This window comes from Halichoerus grypus, chromosome 5 (genome assembly GCF_964656455.1).
Source record: "Halichoerus grypus chromosome 5, mHalGry1.hap1.1, whole genome shotgun sequence".
Lineage (NCBI taxonomy): Eukaryota > Metazoa > Chordata > Mammalia > Carnivora > Phocidae > Halichoerus > Halichoerus grypus.
Window position 1 is genome coordinate 170389717 of NC_135716.1, and position 25088 is coordinate 170414804.

General features: G+C 41.5%; 1 protein-coding gene across 3 annotated transcripts in view; it reads left to right on the top strand.

The window, feature by feature from the left end:
- The first annotated feature begins 13852 nt into the window (after positions 1-13852).
- The window catches only part of HNRNPR (heterogeneous nuclear ribonucleoprotein R), a 32501-nt gene continuing 21265 nt past the window's right edge, over positions 13853-25088 (top strand). Inside the window, exons 1-5 of one of the 3 annotated variants that reach the window (XM_078073654.1) lie at positions 13858-14008; positions 17212-17380; positions 19648-19766; positions 20397-20504; positions 22996-23109. In XM_078073654.1, the coding sequence (XP_077929780.1) occupies positions 17224-17380; positions 19648-19766; positions 20397-20504; positions 22996-23109 (498 nt within the window). In that variant the 5' untranslated portion in view covers positions 13858-14008; positions 17212-17223. Of the gene's footprint in view, positions 14009-17211; positions 17381-19647; positions 19767-20396; positions 20505-22995; positions 23110-25088 lie in introns of all 3 variants that reach the window. The other 2 variants (XM_036072207.2, XM_036072212.2) reach the window with 2 other exon arrangements.

A 25088-nucleotide genomic window follows, 5' to 3' on the forward strand; every position in this document is an offset into this window, starting at 1 on the left:
CAATTTTCAAATTACTTACAAGCAATTTTGTCTTAAGAAACCTTTCTTTAAAGGGAGAGCCAGTCTAGGCAGAGGGAGGAAGTAGAAGTGCTTTAAATAGGGGAAAAATACAAATATGGAAGAAAAGTTGTAACCCTATAGACAAAACTTGGAAAAGAGATTTTATCAAAAAATTTTTAAAATTCTATTTTTCCCTCTACATGTACAACTATTTTTATTCCTGGAAGGAAAAGTTAAAGGAAAACAAGGGCTCACCTGGAGCCTCCGCTCTAAAGGTATTTGATATGTTAATACTTTGCCATTATTATAATGGAACAGATTTCCTTCTGTGTGATCTGTTCTCTAAGAGGCTAGTTTAGGGCTTTGCTTCCAGGCCACTAGGATACTGATGAATGCACTGAAATGATAATTTGTTAAGTGGTTCCCTACTGTTTCAAAAGTTGGTATTATTTGAAAAGGAGTTCCTATGCCCTGGGAGAAATGGACTTTTTGAAGCGTTGGTTAGATACCCATCTCTACGGTATCGTGGGCTAGCGCTTATCTATGGGAGACTTGAAGATAAAAGGTCATTAGTGAAAAACAACTGAGGAGTGAAACTTAATAGAAGAAAATTACCTTGTCTTGACCTAAAATTGTTTCATAGTTAATCCCATTTTTAAATCTGTTTTCCTAAATGTTTCATGTTCAAAGTTTGTATCATTTTCAGGTCCTCCGGTTTTGTTTTTCCTTCTGGTAGAGATTGAGGCTGACAACCTCAAAATCTCACTTTGAGTTTCACAACAGCCCCTGCACCTAGCTGGCATGTAGACATCTCCATTTGGAAAGTACCCAGGCACCTTAAAATCAAACCCCAAACTGACCTTACCGCTTTCTTCCGCCACCTCCCAGCTGCTTCTCCTGTATTTTTCTTTCTTTCTCTCTCTTTTTCTTTCTTTCTTTCTCTCTTTCTCTTTCTTTCTCTCTTTTTCTTTCTTTCTTTCTTTCTTTCTTTCTTTCTTTCTTTCTTTCTTTCCTTCTTTCTTTCTCTCTCTCTCTCTTTCTTTCTTTTTCTTTCTTTCTCTTTCTTTTCTTTTTCTTTCTTTCTTTCTTTCTTTCTTTTATTTTTTTTTTATTTTTTTTATTTTCTTAAAGATTTTATTTATTTATTTGACAGAGAGAGAGATAGCGAGAGCAGGAACACAAGCAGGGGGAGTGGGAGAGGGAGAAGCAGGCTTCCCGCCGAGGAGGGAGCCCGACGTGGGACTCGATCCCAGGACCCTGGGATCATGACCTGAGCCGAAGGCAGACGCCTAACGACTGAGCCACCCAGGCACCCTCTTTCTTTCTTTTAGATTTATTTATCCATTTTAGAGAGAGAGAGGGCATGCATGGGGGGGAGGGGCAGAGAGAGGGAGAAACTCTTCTAGCAGACTCCCTGCTGAGCAGGGAGCAGGGACACGAGGCTCATCTCACCTTGAGATCACAACCTGAGCTGAAACTAAGAGTAGAATGCTTAACTGACTGAACCACCCAGGCACCCCTCCTGTATTTCTTAACTCAGTCACTGCCTAGTTATCCAAGCTAGAAACGTGCTTAACATACTCACCAGCTCCTGCTCCTTTTGGCATCCTCCCCAAACCAATAAATACTAGTGGAATACTCATTCAGACATGACCAACCTTGCTTTCTCTACTTGCTCTCTCACCACTTACCACGTGACCCTGGGCAAGTTAATTAATTTTCCTGTTGGATTTCCCATCCATAAAATGGGGGTAATTATATCTACCTCATAGAGTTGCAGAGATATAAGTGAGATAATGGGCTCGAAATATTAGCTGCAGTTATTCAGACCATCACCAGGCCACACCTTGCTTGCAGTGTCTTTTAAATTTTCCTTAGTTAACATACAGGACAATATTGGTTTCTGGGGTAGAATTCAGTGATTCATCACTTACATACAACCCCAGTGTTCATCGCAACAAATGCCCTCCTTAATACCCATCCCCCATTTAACCCATCCCCTGCCCACCTCCCTCCAACAACCTTGTCTGTTTGCTATCCTTAAGAGCCTCCTATGGCTTGTTTCCCTCTCTCCTTTTTTTTCTTTTCCCCCTTCCCACATGTTCATCTGTTTTCTGTCTTAAATTCCACATATGAGTGAGATCATGGATCATATGGTATTTATCTTTCTCTGACTTATTTCACTTAGCATTAATACACTCTAGCTCCATCTGTCATTGCAAATACTTTTAAAGATTTTATTTGGGGGGGGGGTGCCTGGGTGGCTCAGTCAGTTGGGCATCTGCCTTCAGCTCGGGTCATGGTCCTGCAGTCCAGCCCCACGTCGGGCTCCCTGCTCAGCGGGGAGTCTGCTTCTCTTGTTCCTCCCCCCAGCTTGTACTCTCTCTCAAATAAATAAATAAAAATCTTTTTTAAAAAAGATTTGATTTTATTTTTAAAGATTTATTTAAGAGAGACAGAGTGAGCAAGCTGGGGGTGGAGCAGAGGGAGAGAGAGAATCCTGAAGCAGACTGCTTGCTGAGCACAGAGCCCAATGCCGGCTCCATCCCAGGACCTGAGATCATGACCTGAGCTGAAATTGAGTTGGCGCTTAACCAACTGAGCCACCCAGGTGCCCCTAAAGATCATATTTTTAAGTAATCTTTACACCAACTTGGGTGTAAAGATCAAGAGTTGCAAGCTCCTCTGACTGAGCCAGCTAGACATCCCACATCTTGCTTACCGAAACCACCTCCTAATGAGTTTTCATTTTTTTTTAAGATTTTTTTTTATTTATTTTTGCAAGACCGAGCACGCACAAGCAGGGGGAGGGGCAGAGGGAGAAGAAAACTCCCCACTGAGCAGGGAGCCCGACATGGGACTCGATCCCAGGGCCCCGGGATCATGACCTGAGCTGAAAGCAGATGTTCAACCGACTGAGCCACCCAGGAGCCCTTTTCATTTTTTTTTTTTTTAAGAGAGGGAGAGAGAGAAGCTTAAGCAGGTTCCATGCCCAGCTCAGGGAGCCCGACTCGAGGCTCAGTCTCACAACCCTGAGATCATGATCTGAGCCAAGGTCAAGAGTCAGACATTTAATCGACTGAGCCACCCAGGCGCCCCCAGTCTCTGCTATTTTCAACCCCCTTAGGTCTAATTCTGCCTTGCTAGAGCTAGATCTTTCTGAAGAGCAAATCTTTTCTTGCCACTGTTCCGTGTAAAACCTTCTCATGCCTCCCCCTGCCAGCGGCATACAGTGAAACTCCTCTGGTGTAATTTTTGAGGAGGTCATCCTTGCTCTGGCCTCTGCTGTCCTCCGCTGCCCTCAGTTTCAGTTCTCTGCACTATCTACACTCTCCAAGCTGCATCTCTTTCTCTCCACTCTTCTGGCCAACTCCTCCTCATTCTTCAGGTCTCATACCTCACTTGCTCTAGGAACCCTTTCCCGATCCCACAAGACTGGATCAGATGTTCCTTGTCAGTGTTCCATGGGTTTATTACAATCAAAGCACTTTATCCCTGTTCCATCATTGCCTGTTTACTTTTTTGTCTCCTCCATTAGACTTTGTTACCCTTGAAGAAGTCATTGTATCTTGCTCACCATTGTATCTTCAGCCGCCAGCAAATGTTTGACTTCAGGTATAGAGTAGGCAGGCAACAGATATTTGTTGGACAAATGAGAGGAGAATATGTGTAAACTTCCCCTCAGCAATGCCAGTGGCTTCAGTTCTGATTTGTCATCACACAAGCTACTCATGAAAGAACTGTAGAAATTCTGTCATTGCATAGCTGGTGGGGCCTTATGCAAGAGGACGAAGGCTCCCCAAGGTGATGTGACCCATCTAAGACGACGCCTCTCCCCTCCCCCAGATAAAGCTGGGGTTCATAAAGACACCCACCCCTGATGGTTCCTGTGTTTAATGAGACGTTGTCATCTTTGGAGGGTTATCTAGGAATAGACTTTTTATGGCAACTTTGGAGTTGTGTTGCATGGCAGGCTGTCAATACGGGGAGCATGAGTAGGATTTTAAGCTCCCTGCTCTAAGTTTGGTATTTGGTCAATCTCTGAATTCTCCAATAAACCAATGGTGATTGATTTTTTACAGGGAGAATCCAGATCCCTTTGAGAATCTAATGAAAGTTTTGCCAACATTTGCTTTTATTGAGTTTTGAGAATTCTTTATATGTTTTGGATACAAGTCCTTTATCAGACATATGATTTGCAAATATTTCTCCCAGTCTTTGGCTTGTCTTTTCATTCTCTTAATAGTGTCTTTCAAAGAACCGGTTTTAAATTTTGATGTTCCTTTTCTGATAGGATTTTTAACCAAGGTTTCCTTCTCTGGATCTCCACATTGATAGCTCTTGAATCATAGCACTTAAATCTTTGGTTTTTAGCAAGGGAAGGCAGAAGCATGCTTTCTGGACTTCATTCTTGTTTAGTTACATCCACTCTAGTGGAGTTTGGGTTTTAGCCTAGATAGTATTGCCTTTAGACCAGGACAACAGGGCCACCCCCCTGAGCCCTGCTCTTTAAAGGGCCTGATTTGGATCTCCTCCACTTGCACATTTCCTCATGGGGCTAAGGGGACATGCCCATCTAGAGCTCATACCCCTCCCCACTTCTCTAGTTCACAAACTCCAAGTATCTAGGACCTTAGAATTCTTTGCCCAAATAGCCCACTTGCAAGCTTCTTCCCCAGGTTGTTTTCTTGAGGGCAAATCAACCTTCATGTGTATACCCCTAGGCCTAGGTTTGGGAGGATAGACTTATACCTGCAGGTTGGGTAGCCTCACACACGTGGACATTAGGGCCCTCCTAGAATGGGACCGAGACAGAATGGGAAAAGAAGGGGGCAGGTCTCTGTTTGTACTCTTTTCCAGTCCTGGCTCCAGGTGTGCCATCAAAAATTTCCAGGGCATCTGGCTGGCTGAGTAGGAAGAGCACGTGACTCTTGAGCTCCAGGTCATGAGTTTGAGCCCCACATTGGGTGTAGACATTACTAAAATAAATAAATAAAATTAAAAAAAAAATTGGGGGGCGCCTGGCTGGCTCAGTCAGTAGAGCATGCAACTCTTGATCTTGGGGTTGTGAGTTCGGGACCCGCGTTGGATGTAAAGGTTACTTAAAAAATTTTATTTCCGTGAGTGACTTGTGAGGAGTCAGAACCTATGAAATCCAGGTTTCTGAGGTAAGTGATTTGTTGAATGGATGAGTATGCTATGAACGGAGCCACACACAAAAGAGGAGGAGTCTGGGATGGGTATCAAGATTACAAATTAAGTCATTTAAGAAAAATTTGCTGAGGGGCGCCTGGGTGGCTCAGTCGTTAAGCGTCTGCCTTCGGCTCAGGTCATGGTCCCAGGGTCCTGGGATCGAGCCCTGCATCGGGCTCCCTGCTCCGCGGGAAGCCTGCTTCTCCCTCTCCCACTCCCCCTGCTTGTGTTCCCCCTCTTGCTGTGTCTCTCTCTGTCAAATAAATAAAATCTTTAAAAAAAAAAAAAATTTGCTGAGCGCCAGTTTATGTACCTGGCATAAGACTGAATGAGATGAAGACTCTGCCCTTGTAGAACTTATATTCTGGTGGGGGGGGGAGATGGACAATAAACAAAGACATATATAACATCAGGTGATAACAAGAAAAACAGAAGTAAGGGAAAGAGAGTGAAGGAGGCTACTATTTTAGAGAGAGTGGTCAAGGAAAGCCCCCTCTAAAGAGGTGACGTTAGAGCAGAGCCCTGAATGAGTCATCAGGATATCTGGGGGAAATGTTCTAAATACTTCATTTACTGAAGAGCAAATGTAAGGTAGTGAGGCTGTGATTGGCATGCTGGAGGAACAACCATCAGGTTGGTGGGGGTGGAGCTCATTGAGGAAGGGGGCAAAAGGTGGGAGAGAAAAACTATCTTTAGAGACTAGGTGTTGAGTTTGAAGAAACTGTTACATCCAAACTTAACATATATATATATTCATATGCCCAGCAAGTAGTTGAAAATACAAGTCCAGAGCCCAGGACCAAAAGCGGGGCTGTAGATAAAGAAACAGGAAGAGCTAGCATGGAGATGATAGTGTAAACCATGCATGTGAGTGGGTGGCCCTCATAAAGCATGAGAACAGCATCAAGGATGAAATCCCGGGAACACCAGTAGATAATGATGGGCAGGGGAGGGGACCTAGAAGGAAGTATTACAGAACCCAGAAAATCAGGAGAGGAGAGTCACAGGGCCAAAGATGGGGCACATTTCAAGATGTCCAGACAGCAAGGATGTCTAGTGAAATACTGTGTTTGAAACTCTTTGTAAATGGAAAAACTGTGAGTGGAAGGTATTACAGCCTTTTTATTATTAATGATAGAGAGTTCTTGCCCTCTTCTAATGGATATTTCAATTTAAGGGTAATGAGAATTTAGTTATATACACATAGTCTATTTATAATCAATTCTTACTGTTTTATTGGGTTTTAAAAGCAAGACATAAGTAAGTTACACTGAAGCAGCAGGATTCACGATCCCTGTTGAATCCGATTTGGCTAACAGTGTATTTAACTTGTATATTTGAATATGGGTAATAATTCTTAGAATTCTTTGAAGTCCCCTGATTTGGGTTAAAAGCTTATAGTAACACTTCCATAAAAGATTTGCAGATAGAGCTCTTCTGTCTGCCTACAGGGAAGCCTCAAAATAATTAGAACTCAAATGTTATGTTCAACAGTCTCGTAGAATTTGATTTCTGGACTTTGGGAGGCAGGTGCTGCTGCTGCCTGAGCCTCTCTCTCTAAATGGCTACAGAGGGGCGCCTGGGTGGCTCAGTTGGTTAGGCGACTGCCTTCAGCTCAGGTCATGATCCTGGAGTCCTGGGATTGAGTCCCATGTCAGGCTCCCTGCTCAGCGGGGGGTCTGCTTCTCCCTCTGACCCTCCTCCCTCTCATGCTCTCTGTCTCTCAAATAAATAAATAAAATCTTTAAAAAAATTTTAAAAAATGGATACAGAGTTCAGTGCCAATGGGTAGATTGCATCAAGTTTCTGGTGGTGAATTGCCAGGGAATCTTGTTGCTGAGTGTTAAATTCTTCCATGAGACCAAGTGTTCATTGCTCTTAAATTGGATCTAATAATCCTAATTAGACTTGAAAGTTGATTCTTGCTTTTTTGGGTTTGACTGGGGGATTGGAAAGGAGAGCTCACTCTTTTTCAATTTTTCCATATTCCCTCAACAGAACCCAAGGAGAAGAGAGAACCTATGAAAAAAAAGTAATAAGGACAAAAAGAACTTCAAAATCAGAGACTTCCAACATAAGGTTTGGGAATATGAAGGCTTAAAAAGATGGAGGTTCAACTTTATTGGTTTTGATTTGTCTCTTCTGACTGTGTAGCATAATGATTAAAAGACTAGAATTTGTTGGTGCCTGGTGGCTCAGTCAATTAAGCGTCCGACTCTTGATCTCAGCTCAGGTCTTGATCTCAAGGTCGTGAGCTCAAGCCCCACATGGCTCCACGCTGGGTATGGAGCCTACTTAAAAAAAGAGAGACTAGGGGCGCCTGGGTGGCTCAGTTGGTTAAGCGACTGCCTTCAGCTCAGGTCATGATCCTGGAGTCCCTGGATCGAGTCCCACATCGGGCTCCCTGCTCGGCAGGGAGTCTGCTTCTCCCTCTGACCCTCCCCCCTCTCATGTGCTCTCTCTCATTCTCTCTCTCTCAAATAAATAAATAAAATCTTTAAAAAAAATAAAAATAAAAATAAAAAAGAGAGACTAGAGGGGCGCCTGGGTGGCTCAGTCGTTAAGCGTCTGCCTTCAGCTCAGGTCATGGTCCCAGGGTCCTGGGATCGAGCCCCGCATCGGGCTCCTTGCTCCGCGGGAAGCCTGCTTCTCCCTCTCCCATTCCCTCTGCTTGTGTTCCCTCTCTCGCTGTGTCTCTCTCTGTCAAATAAATAAATAAAATCTTTAAAAAAAAAAAAAGAGAGACTAGAATTTGGTGTTACATCAGAGTTTGGGTCTCAGCTCTAGCATGAGCCTTAGTTTCCTCATCTGCAAAAGGAAGAGGATACATTTTGGTACTTGCCTCGCATACTACAAGCACTTAATGAGATAACCTGTAAGCGCTTAACAAATGTTAACTAATATTATGAAGTCCATATAGGTACAATCTTCATGAGTCATTTTCTTTTCTAACAAACCTACCCAAAGGACTGTTGGTTCCCGACGTTGAGACCTTGTGAGGCCACAGTTGTGTTCTTAGATACTGTCATTTCTCAGAACAAGTTCCAGTTGCATTGTGAAACCAATGTGCAAAACACATAAGGAAAATGTCATTATATTATGATTTGCCTGGGACTCTAAATAGTATCTTCTGACTTATCAGATTGACGCTGATGATTTTTTGGTAAAAATATGTACCTCTACAAGCGAAGAAGCTGTCGATGCTGAGACTTTAATTGAAAAGTAGCATGGCGAGGTAGCTTTTGTAGTCACATGCAGCTGTGTTTTAGTCTTGGTTTCAGCTGTGTGGCTTTGAGCAAATGTTTTAACCTCTCTGAGACTTGTTTCCTCAATGAAGTGGGAAAATATTACTTATTTTAAGGTTTCATTTAAGGATAGTAGTGTTTGCAGTGTATGTAAAACACCCAGTATACTGTAGGAGCTCAACTCACAGTAAAATGTCTTGCTGCTAAGATGGAGATAAGCTTTCCATTTTAAAGTGGCTTTGATGAATTTGAGAATTAGAAGAGACTTCAACAGGCCAGTGCAAGGATAATCTTCAAAAGAAAAAAAAATGCTACAAAAATAATGATAAAGGAGGCATGAAAGAAGGTCTTGGGGTAAATTGACTAAAGCTATTGTAAGTCAGCCATATGACGCATTATTTTTCTCTCTCTCTTTTTTTATTTTATTTTTTAAAAAGATTTTATTTATTTATTTGAAAGAGAGAGAGAGAGAGAGCGTGAGCACTGAGAGATGCAGGCAGAGGGAGAAGCAGGCTTCCCGCTGAGCAGGGAGCCCAATGCAGGACTTGATCCCAGCACCCTGGGATCATGACCTGAGCCGAAGGCAGACGCTTAACCGACAGAGCCACTCATGTGCCCCCCCTTTTTTTATTATTTTATTTTATTTTTTAAAGATTTTATTTATTTGACAGAGAGAGACACAGCGAGAGAGGGAACACAAGCAGGGGGAGTGGGAGAGGGAGAAGCAGGCTTCCTGCGGAGCAGGGAGCCCGATGCGGGGCTCGATCCCAGGACCCTGGAATCATGACTGAGCCGAAGGCAGACGCTTAACGACTGAGCCACCCAGGCACCCCCCTCTCTCTCTTTTTAAAGATTAATTTATTTATGTTAGAGAGAGCAGGGCTCAATCTCATGACCCTGAGATCCTGACCTGAGCCGAAATCAAGAGTCGGATGCTTAACCAACTGACCCACCCAGGCACCCCTGGCACATTCTTTTTTAAAAGAAGCCTAATCTTAGGAAGTGTAAATGAAAAACAGCCTTCATCTCTGGTCAGTATGATTGGAGCACCACAGTGTTAGAAAGCACCTTAAAATAATAAAAAAATGTAAAGTTTGATGAAGAAAATGAAGTTTGAAGTTTTCAAGTAAAGCTGAGTAGAGGACTCGTGGCATCTAATGTTAGCAAGGGTTGGTTGGCGATATCCTTTCCACACATGCTTCACGTGGTATTTGTTTTCCATTTTTCTCTCCTTTCTTCCTTTCTATATTGTTTCTTTCTATTCTTTTCCCCTGCCTGTGCCTTTGAACTGTGGCTGGGTTAGTGGCAAGTGAAGGCACTTCGAAGAGGTTGAATTGTCATCATGTTCGAAGTCTGAAGGATAGACTAAATGTTATAAAAGGGAAAAGCATGATGAAGATCGATCTATGGATCCAGTAAGAAGGGTTGATAATATTAAAAATTCTCTGCTAACTTCAGGTTTTAAGTAGTAAAAGTCAAAGCCTCAATTTGAATATTCTGCTGCCCTGTAATGGATTTTAAAGAGCAAAAGCATGTTCATTAACATATCAGCTCAGACCCCAGGTTTGGTCTGTGACAGGTAAGGATTGTAAAATGTCCTGGCTGCACTGTTACCTAATCTCAAAAGATTAGAGATATAGCTGGAATGCTCCCTAACAGCTATTTTTTTTAACATTTTATTTATTTATATGAGAGACAGAGAGAGAGAGAGAGAGAGAGAGAGAGCACAAGAGGGGGGAGGGTCAGAGGGAGAAGCAGACTCCCTGCTAAGCAGGGAGCCCGATGTGGGACTCCATCCCGGGACTCCAGGATCATGACCTGAGCCAAAGGCAGTCGCTTAGCCAACTGAGCCACCCAGGCGCCCCCTAACAGCTCATTTTTATTATGTTTATTTATATATTTGGTCTAAGTTTTTAGCTTGAATGTAAACTCTTAGAGGACGGAGACTGTTTCATTCATTTTATATTCCCTACTTTTTTTTTAGATTTTTATTTATTTATTTATTTTGACAGCGAGAGAGACAGCGAGAGAGGGAACACAAGCAGGGGGAGTGGGAGAGGGAGAAGCAGGCTTCCCGCCGAGCAGGGAGCCTGATGAGGGGCTCGATCCCAGGACCCCGGAATCATGACCCGAGCCAAAGGCAGATGCTTAACAACTGAGCCACCCAGGCGCCCCTATTCCCTACTTTTTTTTTTTTTTTAAAGATTTTATTTATTTATTTGAGAGAGAGAGAATGAGAGACAGAGAGCATGAGAGGGAGGAGGGTCAGAGGGAGAAGCAGACTCCCTGCCGAGCAGGGAGCCCGATGCGGGACTCGATCCCGGGACTCCAGGATCATGACCTGAGCCGAAGGCAGTCGCTTAACCAACTGAGCCACCCAGGCGCCCCAGCTATTCCCTACTTTTAACACAGTGATTTTTCTGCAGAGGGCACATGATACATATTTGTGGAATATCAAATTCACACACACACACACACATTTTTTTTTTGGAAATGCAAAGCTCCAATGACCATATTTTCCATAATATAAAAAATCACGATAAATGGTTTGAAAAGGTGGAGTATACTTCTGAGGACTATATGGCCAAAATACTTGAAATGTCATCCCAGAAAATATTGGGTGATGGAATCACTTTAATTATGGTATCCAGCCCAGGGTTTCTAATCCTGTGGTCAGTGGATTTAAAAGAGTCTCCGGATGAAAGTATATGGTCCTTCAAGTTGGATGGAAAAAAGCAACATTTTTTTAAAAGATTTTATTTGTATATTTGAGAGAGAGAGAGAGTGCTCATGCGCATAAGCAGGGGGAGGGGCAGAGGGAGAGGGAGAAGCAGACTCTCTGCTGAGCCAGGAGTCTGAGGCAGGGCTCCATTCCAGGACCCCAAGATCATGACCTGAGCCAAAGTCAGAGGCTTAACTGAGCCACTGAGGCGCCCACCCGCCAAATAACATCTTTATTTTCAGGAAATGTCCAACTGAAACTTAGCATTTTCCCCCATTATGAATGCAAACAACAAACCACAGTAGAATTAGCAGTACTTTTCATTCCGTCACCAATAGAAATCAAAGGCATTTTCATATCACATTATAGTTATCATGGACTTCTTGAATATCTTCTCATCACCGCTTTAAACTTTCAGTAGTTATTTGACCTGCTGCAAGATCTTGATATTTAATGTCTTAAAGAAAAACAGATTTATATCACAAATTTGTTCTTAAAATATATTTCCTAGGGTGCCTGGTTGGCTGGGTGGCTGAGTCAGTTAAGCGTCTGCCTTTGGCTCAGGTCATGATCCCAGGGTCCTGGGATCAAGTCCCGCTCTGGCTCCCTGCTCAGTGGGGAGCCTGCTTCTCCCTCTGCCCCTCCTCCCACTCGTTCTCTAAGTCTCTCTCTCAAATGAATAAATAAAATCTTTAAATATATATATATATATTTCCTGGGGCACCTGGGTGGCTCAGGTTGTTAACCAAGGGGTCCTGGTATCAAGCCTCATGTCGGGCTCCCTGCCCCTGGTGGGGGAGGGCTGCTTCTCCCTCTGCCTGCCTCCCCCTGCTTGTTCTCTCTGCCAAAAATTATATATATATTTCCTAGTTGTATTTCAATATAAAGTTTCTTTTGTAATGCTATTTTATTTTATTTTATTTATTTTATTTTATTTTTTAAAAAGATTTTATTTCTTTATTTGAGAGATACAGCGAGAGAGGGAACACAAGCAAGGGGAGTGGGAGAGGGAGAAGCAGGCTTCCTGCTGAGCAGGGCCCGATGCGGGGCTCGATCCCAGGACCCTGGGACCATGACCTGAGCCGAAGGCAGACGCTTAACGACTGAGCCACCCAGGCGCCCCAATGCTATTTTATTTTAAAATCTAGAAGAGATCCATAGCCCTTACCAAATAGCACTAAAAATGTTAAGAACCCTTGAGCTAGAGGCTAATAAAGTTTAAGGCTTGAGGTCTCTCACTTTTACCATGCCCTTCTAAGATTCTGTTCCTCAATTTGTATTTATCATTTTATATTACTTCTCGAAAAGATCCCAGCATTTGTGTAAGTTTCACAACCTGTGATACAAAACTTGGATCCATTGAGACATTCAGCTCAGTACTGGGCACATAGTAGGTTGTATTTTTTTTAAAGATTCATTTATTTATTTGAGAAAGAGAGAGCGAGAGCAGGAACAGGAGGGGCAGAGGGAGAGTAAGAGAGAGCATCTCAAGCAGACTCCCCGCTGAGCGCAGAGCCCAAGGCAGGGTTCTATCCCACCACCTAGATCACCACCTGAGCCCAAACCAAGATGCCTAACCAACTGCGCCATGCAGGCGCCCCCATAGTACCTTTTTAATAATTAATTTTGGGCTGATAGGTTCTGGGAAACTTAAATGATCCTCCAGTGTTATCTGGAAATTCTGTAGACCACTGCTTGACCTTCTCCAGTCCCTAAGAGGGGTAGGGCATTGGATGTTGGGGTAGGGAAGAGCTGGCTCTACAGAAGTGAGCTGGGAAGATTGTGGGAGGAGAGAGGTTTGGACTAAGGCAAGGACAGGAAACAAACCAGTAAGGGTGGAGGATGAAAAATCAGTTTAGGAATAACAGGAATTCGCCTCCTTTGGGACTTGGCCCTTTTCCCTGCACGGCTCTTTTGGCTTCGCAGATGCATAGATCTGCCTTACTTCTTCATAAAAAGTAGCTTCAAACTCTGTGGGGAAAGGTCCCTGCTCTAGCATTTTTGAGTTAACCGTGCTCTTGAATGGTGCCAACTTTTGCGATTTCCCTCACGTTCTGAGCTGCCCCAACGATGTGTAGCAGGGAGCCAGGGGGCAGCTTTCCGATCTTCCCAAGAGATGACTTTCTCCGTTAAATTCTCCATCCAGACGGCCAGCCAAATCATTCTTAAACCGTGTTCCAACCCGAACCCAAAAGATGACCCAGAAGGAGGCCCGACCGCGTGGCGGTGGGCGTGTCTGGGGCGAACGCCGGCGGCGGCGGCGGCGGCGGCGGCGCCGGCGCGAGAGGGGATTAGGGACGCCGCGGCGCCGGCGAAGGGGCGGGAGGGCCGCGGAGGAGCGAGGCCGGTGCGGGCTGTGGGGGGCGGGGTTCCGGAGGCAGCCACGCGGCGTGAGGCCTAGCTTTTCGGTCTCGTATGGGCGGCGGACGAGGGGCGAAGAGCCTCGGTCACTCAAGGCCTGGTGCCCCGCAGCCTCGCCTGTACCCGGGGCTCCACCACAGACCCCTTTGTGTTCCTGCCCCCGCCCCGGAGGCGCCCCAGCCGGCGGCGCTGAGTTCCCTCATTGGCTCAGCCGACGGCTTCATCGATTGGCTCCCTTGTCGTCCAGCGTGAGCCGCTTCTTTTCGCTACTATTGGACGCCCGAGCCGCCTTTCAGGCCGCCGCGCGAGGTGATTGCCCGGCCGCTCGGAGTCCCTGGAAGCAGTTCCGGGAAACCCCGCGTGCTGCCGGGATCGCATCTCTGTCCATGAGGGGGGGAGGGGGTGGCGCGCGCGCCATTTCTAGTCGTTTTCAAAGCGCCTCGCGCTGATTCTCACGGGCCCGGCCGGCGGCCCCAGCTCTGCCCTGGTGAGTCTCGCGCCGGCCCGTGGGGGGAGGGGCCGGGAGCCCCGATCCGACCCGACCGGGCCCAGCCCGGGCTCGGCGCCTTGGCCCCAGTTTCGTTTTCGCTCCGAGGCCCCAGGGTGGGGGTGGGGATGGGCTGGGGGCGGCTTCGGCCTCGTCCGGCCGCGCAGCGGAGGGCCTAGCCCCGCCGAGGCGCCTCCTCGCCCTTGCTCATCCTCCCCCCGCCCCTCCAGCCCCCGGTCCGCGGTCCTGCCCGCCGGGCACCGTCCGCGCGGCCTGCCGGGGACTGCCGTGTTTTTCCCGCCTCCGCCCGCTGCTCCACGCGGCCGGCCCGGCCCGCGGCCTCAGACGCCCGCGGCCCCCTTCGCTTCTCTCCTCTGGAGCCGCTTCGCTGTCGTCTCGGCCGGCCTAGCCACGAGTGGGATGTGTTGCTGAACGGGACGGGCATGAGGGGGTGGGGTGGGCCGAGGGCGGGATGCAAACCCGGGGTTACCTGAGCCGGGAGAAAACTTTTGTGCGAGCTGGAGCCCGAGGGCCGATTTGTGTAGGAAGCCTCCCTCCCCTCCCCCACTCTGCATGCTGCGAGCCGAGATTTGAAGGAAAAAATGACTACTAGAGGCCGTGAAACTTAGGCTTCAAGCGGCGCCTGAGATACATAATTCTAAGAATGTCTTAGGCGCACTAAATTGGAAAGGCGATTCTTTTTCTTATACGGTAGTAACCGTGTTGCCAAAATGTAAAACTTAAGGCCAAGGGGTTCTTGAAAGGTTCAGTCCTTTCACACTGGATTTTTGCTGTCCTCACGAGGCTGAGTTTATGTCTCATGAGTCAGTCGTAGGATAAGGGCTTTGACACTCCTAACCCCTGAGATACCCGTTAGTTTTCATTTCGTTGGTTCTTTTAAAGCCCGTCTCTTAATGTGAAGAATTTGCACAGAGATGTTCAGAAAAAGTCAGGGAGGGGCTAGTGCTGACTTCCCAAATCTCCCAGCAGCCCTTTAAAATCTTATTTAAATGTCTACTTTTTGCAAAAATGCTTAGATCAAGTGACTCCAGTCACAGTGTATTTGCTGCATCCAGAAATATGGTTTGGCTGTGTGGCATTGTGTTGAATTGACACAAGTTTTAAACGGTCTCATATGACATAAAAGACTTTTTTAAAAAAATGAGCACATTGTATTTGGCTCGAAGAGAGAGGTTTTCCTTGATCTGAAAGGTTTTATTTTCTGGAATAATTATTTTACTTTTTTTTGTTAAAGTTTACAAACTTTTTGACAATATCAACCAATTTTAGAATCAACTTGTAGGAGAGCCTTTGCAATGAAATGGTAGTCATAAATATTTCTGTCTTGTGCTTAATACACAACTTGTCTTTTTGCTTTACACATACTTAAAAAAAAAAAAAATACCACCTTAGCAGATGTTCATTGAACTTTCCTGTTAAAAATTTGCTTTCTTTCTGTGACTAATAGTATTCCCAGGTGCAATACTGTTAAGGGTCTTGTGATACCGAGAACTTTTGAGTTCTTATGATCTTATGGTTGTATTTGGGGGTGGGGGAGCGTGGGAAAACAGAACTATAGAGATTTTGGACTTTAGAGTGCATCTTTATAGAAATAGGTTGTATTAATCAGTAAACGTATTCATCTTACACTGTAAGTAGTTTCTTGATGAAAAGTGTGCCAGTTTTGAATGTTTTCGTTTTTGCCAATTCATCAGAATTTGAGGCTTGCCTTGAGAAACATTTCTCCACCCAAAGTTTAACGAGAGTCTGCGTCTGTGTAGACCTTGGTGGGCTATCAGGTCTTAATGTTTTGTAATCATAAGAAGTCATGATACTTATCTTATTTTCAGAATAACCCTTTCTGCATTTTCCTCTCTTCCTGCTCTCTATTACCTCGTTCCCCTTGGTCTTCCTTTTTCATTAACTTCAACCAAATATCAGTGGACTTTGAAATGAAAAGAAGTTGTTTTAGGTCAGAAAACTGCACCTGGTGCATTTGCACAGTGGTTGTAAGCAATCTGGAAGTGTGGTTATCTTGCGGGTTTTAGTGCTTTTTAGGAAGCTTGTATTTTCTTTATAGCTGACTAGGTACCTTGAGGTTCATCAAGAAAAGTAGGCTTCTTCTTGAGATCCACCTTCATGTCCTCTATTTCAGTATTTGTTGCAGTGTCTTTATTCTGCTGCTTATTATCTTCATCACATTCACCACAGACAAGTGCACTTTAATTCCCTGTCTTTTGAGGCAGTATAGAGACTGGCCTTGTATGGTTTTATTATCTAATCTCTCTCTTCAGGGAGTTGGTCCATTTCAGTGTTATATACAGGTTGAATATACAAAATAATTTGGGTAGGTTAATCTGGGACATCTGACCGAAGTTTACCCTCATTGGGTAATGTTTGTTGAAACCATTTGGAAGAAGTTAGCTGTCTATTCTTCGATATGTTTTTGCAGCTTTATTTTACTGATATGAAAAATTCAATATATACTCATGATTTTTTTTTTTTTAAAGACGCACCCTCAATTGTAGCTCACTTCTTATTTTACGTGGACTTAAAACAATCGTTTAGCTTTTAAACTTGGTCATTTTTTCTTTTAAATCTGTGAATGGGAATAGCAAATTAATTTTAGAACAAAAATTAATGTCAAGTTGTGTTGTTTTTTTTTTTTTTAAGTGAGGCGGAGAAAACCCAAACCACCAGCATGTTGAAGTAGAGACAGCAGTGCATTTATCTCACACCTATCCTAGATTTGAAGCAGAACTAGGAAAATTTGAAAGTCCTTAAACCTTGATTAAGTGGTCTGTGGGTGTTCATTCTGTTTCTAAATCAAACTTTTTAAAAACTGTGTAAGAATTGAGAGCTGATGGGCTTTTTAGGATTTTGTGGTGATTTGTTGATATGCTTGTCAGGACACAACAGCTGCTTTTGTTAATCAGCAATTCTTCCTTCAGTAAATTCAAGCCTTTTTTTAACCCTGTGTACATGAAGTTCCTTAAAGATCTAATGCTTCCATGTACATTTCCTATGGTTTTACAGGATTATTGTTGCAAATTTAGGTCAGATACATCACAAAAAGGCATATAATATTATTTTGATAGAGTTTATTAGCAGCATGTATACAAATTAGTTTAGATAAATCATGCATTGTCCTACAAACTAGTTATTTCTGGCTTAATGTAATATAGCTCCTGAATTTTTTCCAGCAGCATAATAAAATGGCTAATCAGGTGAATGGTAATGCGGTACAGTTAAAAGAAGAGGAAGAACCAATGGATACTTCCAGTGTAACTCACACAGAACACTACAAGACACTGATAGAGGCAGGCCTCCCACAGAAGGTGGCAGAAAGACTTGATGAAATATTTCAGACAGGTATAATATGCATTTCTTGTTTCTGACTGGTTATGAAAGTGAGGGCAAACCACTTTGAATTTTATAGATTTTTTTTTTAAGGTTAAATAATACTTATTGTTTCTGATCTATGTAGAGCTGAATGTTTGTTACTTTCCCTTCATTGAGGGCATATTGGGTTTGACTTTGATATTCTTATTTCATTATTTTGAAGCCTTCTTAGTGTTGAATATGCAGTCTTAGTTGTTTCAGAACAGTACATCAATTTGTCTTAGATTTACCACCAATTAAAATGTATGTTTCAGCATACCAAATTTTACATTTTTTTCTTAATCTAAATCAGTCATCATTTTGCTTTTACTTTTCTACTTTTAGCTTCTTAAAGTGATTGTTAAATTAGCTTAGGTCTGATTAGGTGGCATAATAAGAGGACTGGTTAGACTGTATTGTCTGAAACGATAATAAATGTCAGACTCCTTGAGAGTTTGTGGCCTGTCTAGTTTCTAATAGACAAAAATCCACATCTCTCAGTAATCTGGAAGTGTTCGGTTTGTAACAGCTGCTTTTTAAAAAAATCTAGAAGTCCCATGGATAAGTGCTTAAGCAAATTTGAATATCTTAATATGGTCGGTTGTAAGCGGTTTGAAGTTTTAAAGAGGGAGAGAAATATTTACCCTTAGGGAGTGTTGTTCATAAATAAATGTGTCCTCCCCCTTTGGGGCCATAGATGGAAACTTTCTTCCTCTGTGTTTTGTGTGCCTATCCAGATTCTGGGAGAGAGAATTGAATTGTCTCACAAATGTGTCTTAAGTACTGTAGTAACAAATATCTGTTTTTTTGTCCTTAAATTTTTTTTTCAAATCTGAGACGCTTAGGATAATTTTAGACGTTAAAATGACTTCCTAAAAATGACTCCTGGGTGATGGTTCCATTTGAAAATCAGTCCTCGGGAACTTTCTGTGACATTCTGCCATAGAGAATTGGCAGTGATTTGCTCAGAGATGCTCTCTTGTAGAGTGTTTTGTTATTGATAAGAGGCTGATGGTTTGGGTGTAGGGTTGGATTGACAGAATGGATCGATGGGTGTCCTGAGTTGTGGCTTTGGGTGGTGGTAATGGAATTTTGAAGTAAGGAAACTCCAAATATTTAGTCATGCTCATTTTGAGCTTTTAAAATAAACATGGCAACATTTTCTTAAAGTAACTTTACAAATGGCATTACGTAAAATATATTTACTGTATGGAATAAAGTTCTTTTTTGCTTTATCAAAATGGAATCACTTTTGATGTTAGTTCATATGGACTTGGGGTTTTAATCTGCCAAATATTTCCATTTTACATTGGATCAATTCTGAAATATATTCCTTATAGAGTGAGAAATACAACACAAACTTAACAGACTTAAGAAATTACATTTCAAACTGAGTAGATGTTCTGTGTGCAGTTAATATACTATATGTATAGAATGCAGTGCAGATATTTTCTGTATAGTTTACTTGTACGTCCATAGTAAAGTCCTTAATGCCATTTGAAAAAAATAGTCATTATTGACAATGTTGTGAATGCCACAGCATCTTTTAAACCTCAGCTTAACACATCAGAACAAAAAAATGCCTTAAAATATGACTTTCAGAATTGATTAATCAAGCTGCACTTGCATTTGTAGAAGAGTTTAAAATTATGCCTTTCCACATTCTGATTGCAGCAAAGTAGATGCTCAGATAAACAAATGCATTTCATTTTCTCTTTGGTGCTAAGGAGGAAAAGCCTTTGATACCTTTTGGAGAGTGGAAAGAATTATTTAGTAAAAATGGTTTCTCTTTTTTTTCTCCCACCTCTTGTGGTTAGCAACAACTACAACAGTCCATATAATTTGAAGATTGATCCTTGGGGAATACAGTGTATGCTTACCACTCTAACATAAATCAGAATTTGTTATATTAATGCTTAATCTGTAGTACACTGTGTACATCAGATTTAATTTCCAAGCCTTAAGGAGGGGAGGGGAAGTGGGGCTAGGAATTTTGTGGGGTTTTTGTGGGATGTGGGGATTGAAATTCATGTTTATAGGGATTGAAATTCATGTTTGACATTTTATCTTTTATTTTCATATTTGTACTCTTGACCTTTTTGTGTAGTATTTGTATAGCTTCCTATATGCATATTAAATGAAAATGTAGTTTGTTAGTAGTAGTATTGAATATAACAATTCTTGATTAAACATTGATAGCACAGTTAGGTTATCCCTTTTCTTGCAATAACATTACCCCTTCTCAATTTAATTTTTAGGATTGGTAGCTTATGTCGATCTTGATGAAAGAGCAATTGATGCTCTCAGGGAATTTAATGAAGAAGGAGCTCTGTCTGTACTACAACAGTTCAAGGAAAGTGACTTATCACATGTTCAGGTAAGGCCATTTACTAGAAATGCCTTTGAACAACTGATGATCAGACATTACTTTACCATTACTTTTTTTCCTGAAGAGAAGTGATGTTTTTTTGTGACTACCTCTGCTTCTGTTAAAAAAAAAAAAAGACCTTTTCTGGCAGAGTTCTCAGAAACACAACTGTAAAGTAAAATCTCTCCCCACTTCTTTGCAGTAAGTTACTTTAAAAACTCAAAATCAAAGTCACGGTTTGCTGATTGTTATTACTAGGCTTTTATGGGTTTAGGTTACTCAGATTTTAAACATTTTTGGGTTATCTGATCCTGTTTTATTATCTTGGAGGAAAATAATGTAGGTAGGAGGAATAGTTTTGGAATGTCTGGCAAAGATAGTCCAGATGCATTTGAATATCAACAAATGGAAGACTGTTTTGCCAGTGTGGAAGGTAAGCTCCCTGAGGTCTTGGCTGTCTTATTGTGGTCTGCTCTAGTCTCTGGCACATAGTCACCACTCAGCAAGTATTTGTTGAGTGAATAAATGAGTAAATATTTTGTTAAAATTCTGGTCTTTTGAAATTGTAAATTAATTACGTATTTGACCCTTCGATGATTCCTGGTGAGTCCTTTTCATTGAATTACTTGTCTGTTCTAGAACAAGAGTGCATTTTTATGTGGAGTTATGAAGACCTACAGGCAAAGGGAGAAACAAGGGAGCAAGGTGCAAGAGTCCACAAAGGGGCCTGATGAAGCAAAGATCAAGGTAAAACTTGACTCGGGTCTTTGTAATGGTAGTAAGTTTAATGATGAGATTGAATGTTTCTTTTCATATTTCCTAGAAGCAGTTTTCATTGTTCCACTTTTTTTTTTTAAGCTAGTGTTTAGAAATAATTTAAGGTAAATTACACAAGAATTTTGGGGGCAAACATTCAGTTGTATGTTTGGTGAAAAACCCTAATTCAGACCCTTGCCTCATTACTTGTTCTGGCTGTGAATGATACATGTTTATTGATGCTTCTGATAATAGCTTTTCAGATTGACTCAGTCATGTCTCTTGGTTTGGTTTCTTTCTAAATAAGCACTTTCTCTCTCTCTCTTTTTTTTTTTTTTGGTGAAGAGGTGTTTTATAACTGCTTTACTCCTGAATTTTTGTTTATCTCAGTTTCATTATTTGTAAACTGGGCATAGTAATAGTACCTATTCCCATAGAGTTATGAGGATTAAAGGAATTAAGATATGTCAAGTGCTTAGAATAATGCCTGGAATGTGGCAAGAACTGTGTAACTAGCACCAATTACTATTATTATTGTTTAGATAAACTACTCTGCAAGATAAATATAGGGCTTTTGGTGAAAGACTAGTGAACCTCATTCCTTAGTTAAGGGGATATTGACGTTTTGCCACAGTGATAGACTTCTCAAATTGAAATATTTTATTTAATGAAGTTGTTTGTACAGTTTTGTTTTAGACAGGAAGTAGAACTTGTAGTTCCTGTCATATAATAGTTTACATAGAGCTTCTTTGTACCCTTTTCCCTCATCTGTAAAATGGCATAACCTATTGTATTTTTAAAATAAATATGTGAAAATTCTATTTGACATAAATTTACTAGTGTGTATTGAATAGGCCTGTGTTATTTCCCCAAAAGTGGATATTTGCTTTTGATAAGTATATATTGTATATGTGATAATGTGTATATTACATATTAGACAAGTAATGTTTATGTAATACATTTTTTGTATGTATATTATATATTACATGTATTTCTGTGCTTAAAATTAGAGCAGCTCTTTTTGAGTCAAAGGTAGAAAAATAGAGACCCTAAGGTAACTCTGGAATCCCAGGGTTCCTCCAGCGATACTTTTGAAGCCACTAAACTTGAGGATGTCTAAAATCTCTTGTTGTTTTGACATTGTGTATAGATCTTCATCAACTTAGGATGGGTTTATCTGGACATTGCTGAAAATATCCTTAGTTGAAAGTATACCTAATGACACTTAACCTGCCAGACATTATAGCCTAGTCTACCTTAAATGTGCTTAGAAAACGTATATTAGCCTATAGATGGGTAAAATCACCTCTAACACAAAGCACATTTTATAGCGAAGTGTTGGATGTCTCGTGTAATTTACAGAGTTCTGTACTGACAGTGAAAAACAGTGATTGGTATGGATCCAGAATGGTTGTAAGTGTATTGGTTGTTTACCCTTGTGATTGAGTGGTTGACTGGGAGCTGAGCCTCCCTGATGCAGCCCAGCATCATGAGAGTATTGTCCTGCATATTGCTAGCCCTGGAAAAGATCAAAAATCAAAATTTGAAGTGTGGTTTCTACTGAATGCGTATCACTTTCATACCATCCTGAAGTCGAAAAATCGTAAGTTGAGTCATCGCAAGTTGGGGACCATCTAATTTTTAAAACATGAAGTGTAAAATTCTCCCCTTTTTAGGTAGATTGCATTTTTTTTCCATTGTGTCTGCGCTGTTGGCCTCTCATATAAATACAAACCCTTAAGGGCAAGAACATTACCTTCTTTTCTACAGTCCCTCTTTAATACCTAATATAATGTTGTGAAGAAGGTTGGTAGTCAGGAAACGTAAGGTTTTGTCTTTTGAAACCTGAGTATACTCATTTGGTAATTGCCAGATATTTTGAGTTTGTACTGTATGAGAAATGGTCTGGTTCTTATAGAGCTTATGATCTAGCAGAAGTACAAAACAAAAGGATTAAACAAAATAAAGGTTAAATTACTTGACTAAAAGAAAGTCACAGGAAGATGTGAGGAATAGTGAATGAGAAAAGCTGCATGAAGGAGGTAGGACTTCTGATTAGAGAACATTTTATTTGAAAAGAATAGGTAGGTAGCTGGTATGTAAAGGGAACAAGTTAAGGAAAGCTCTCATTGAAGTAGAGGAGAATGCAAAACGAGGACTACTGCAGTATAGAAATATGAATAGGTAGCCTGGGGTCAGCTTATGTCACATTTGTAATAATCTGCCCCATTTTTCTGTTCTCATTGATACCAAAAAATTGTGTGCTTAGAGATTTAATTTGTCTACAATTCTTTCCATTAAATGTATGGAAAGGAGCAGTAAAATGAAGTGGGAGCAACACGTGTGAGTGATACCAGTGGGAATTTTGACATTATTTTACCTAAGATACATAGCCTAGGATGTTGGGGTATCTTTTGGAAAAGATAATATACTGATGTGTGATATAATATTCAAGTATAAACAGATGTATAATTATCTTTAGGCATTGCTTGAGAGGACTGGCTATACTCTGGATGTAACCACAGGACAGAGGAAGTATGGTGGTCCTCCACCAGACAGTGTGTACTCTGGTGTACAACCCGGAATTGGAACAGAAGTAAGTGTTCTTCGGCTGTTTGCTGAAATCTTTCCAGTTTGTAAATTATTCTGTCTATTGTATGATGGGGAAGAGTAGTTGATTCTTTTTAAAGTGTAGCTATAATTATTTTCTTAGGATATCCATTTGTATTTTACTATAGTCCTAAGCAAGGAGAACCATGTGACTAGTAGATATCCAAACACTCTGTAAAGGAATGTAGAGTTCTTGGAACTGGTTGCTAAAATCATGCAACCAGCAACACACCATTTTAGGTGCCTGGGTTGAGGTTCCTAAAAAGAAACAGTTGCTTTATTCTGTTTTTGTTTTATGACAGTAATTCTGAACAGCTCTTGTCCTCCCTCCTTGACCCTCCTCCCTCCTTGATCCTCCTCCCACCACATAAAAGGTACTCAATATTTGCTGAGAGATTTATTGATGGGAGTGGGTCACACAAGGAAAGGATGTAGGATCAGATAAAAGGTCGAATACATTGGTCTGTCATTGAACAAAGAAGCAATTTCTGCTCCATCTGTGCCTTCATAAAGGTTTCTTCATATATCTTTGTGTTAGACAATTCTAATCCTTTATTTATTTATTTATTTTAAGATTTATTTATTTTAGAGAGAGAGTGCACGCTCACATGCACATATGGGGGAGGGTAGGTAGAGAGAGGGAAAGTCCCAAGCAGACTCCCGTGCTAGTGCGGAGCCTGATGGAGGGCTTGGTGTCACAACCCTGAGATTATGACCTGAGCCAAAACCAAGAGTTGGGCTCTTAACCCACTGCACCACCCAGGCGCCCCACCAGTTCTGATCCTTTAAATGGTAAAAACTGTGTGCCAAAATATAAGTGTACAGCAAGGTCTTTTCTTTCTGGTGTCTTTCAGGTAGCCAAAAGAAAAGATTATTATTTCTAGTTTGTGAAATAAGACGTCACCAGTTAACTAACTTTTTAGATTTATATCAGAAGTAATTCCAGTGTATTCTCTGTATAGAATAGAGTTTACATTCATTGGTCTTTGTGCCCTGAACTTCCTTCAAGCATTATTATAGTTAATATTCTATTTCTTAATATTTAGTGGTATTAAAAGGGACTCTAAGCATTTTTATTTTTCATGATAACCTAAATCAGCTACATATTATTGTTTTGAGTCTCTTAAAAAAAACTATAAATTATTTCATGTTCCATAATTATTGTAGAGTTAGAATTGGACTGTGAGCCATCTAAGTTTGTTATAGGAGCAAATGTCATTGAAACATAGTATACAAGTGAGTAGTAGTTTGGTCTTTTTTTTTTTTTTTAAGATTATTTATTAATGGGGCGCCTGGGTGGTTCAGTCGGTTAAGCGTCTGCCTTCGGCTCAGGTCATGATCTCAGGGTCCTGGGATCGAGCCCCATGTTGGGTCCCTGCTCAGTGGGGAGCCTGCTTCTCCCTCTCCCTCTCCCTGCTGCTCCCCCTGCTTGTGCACTCGCTCGCTCTCTCCCAAATAAATAAAATCGTTAAAAAAAAAAAAAAAAAGATTTTTTATTTTTAAGTAATCTCTGTACCAGCGTGGGGCTCATACTCACAACACTGAGATCAGGAGTTGCACTCTACTGACTGAGCCAGCCAGGTGCCTCAAGCCGTCCTTCATTTCTAATGTTCTACTTAGATTGTGAACCCTTTCAAATCTACATTTACATTTTATTAACTTTTAAACAATATAGAAATATAGTTCAACTTTCTTACTTGAACTGCTACGTCATAGGTATTTTTTTTTCTGAATGGTTTTACATTTTCTTACCTAAAACCCTCATATAAAATAAATAAATGTAATTACTCTTTCACTTCTTATTTAGAGGCAGCCTACAACACCTTCAACAGGGAAATATGTATGTTTGAAAAAGTTATCTGTAGTATACCATTCAGCATGTGATACCCTCATTAGTATTTATCAGTTACTACATTCATCTTAGTCTTGTTTCTTTAGTTATAAAATTCTTAGGAATAAAAATTA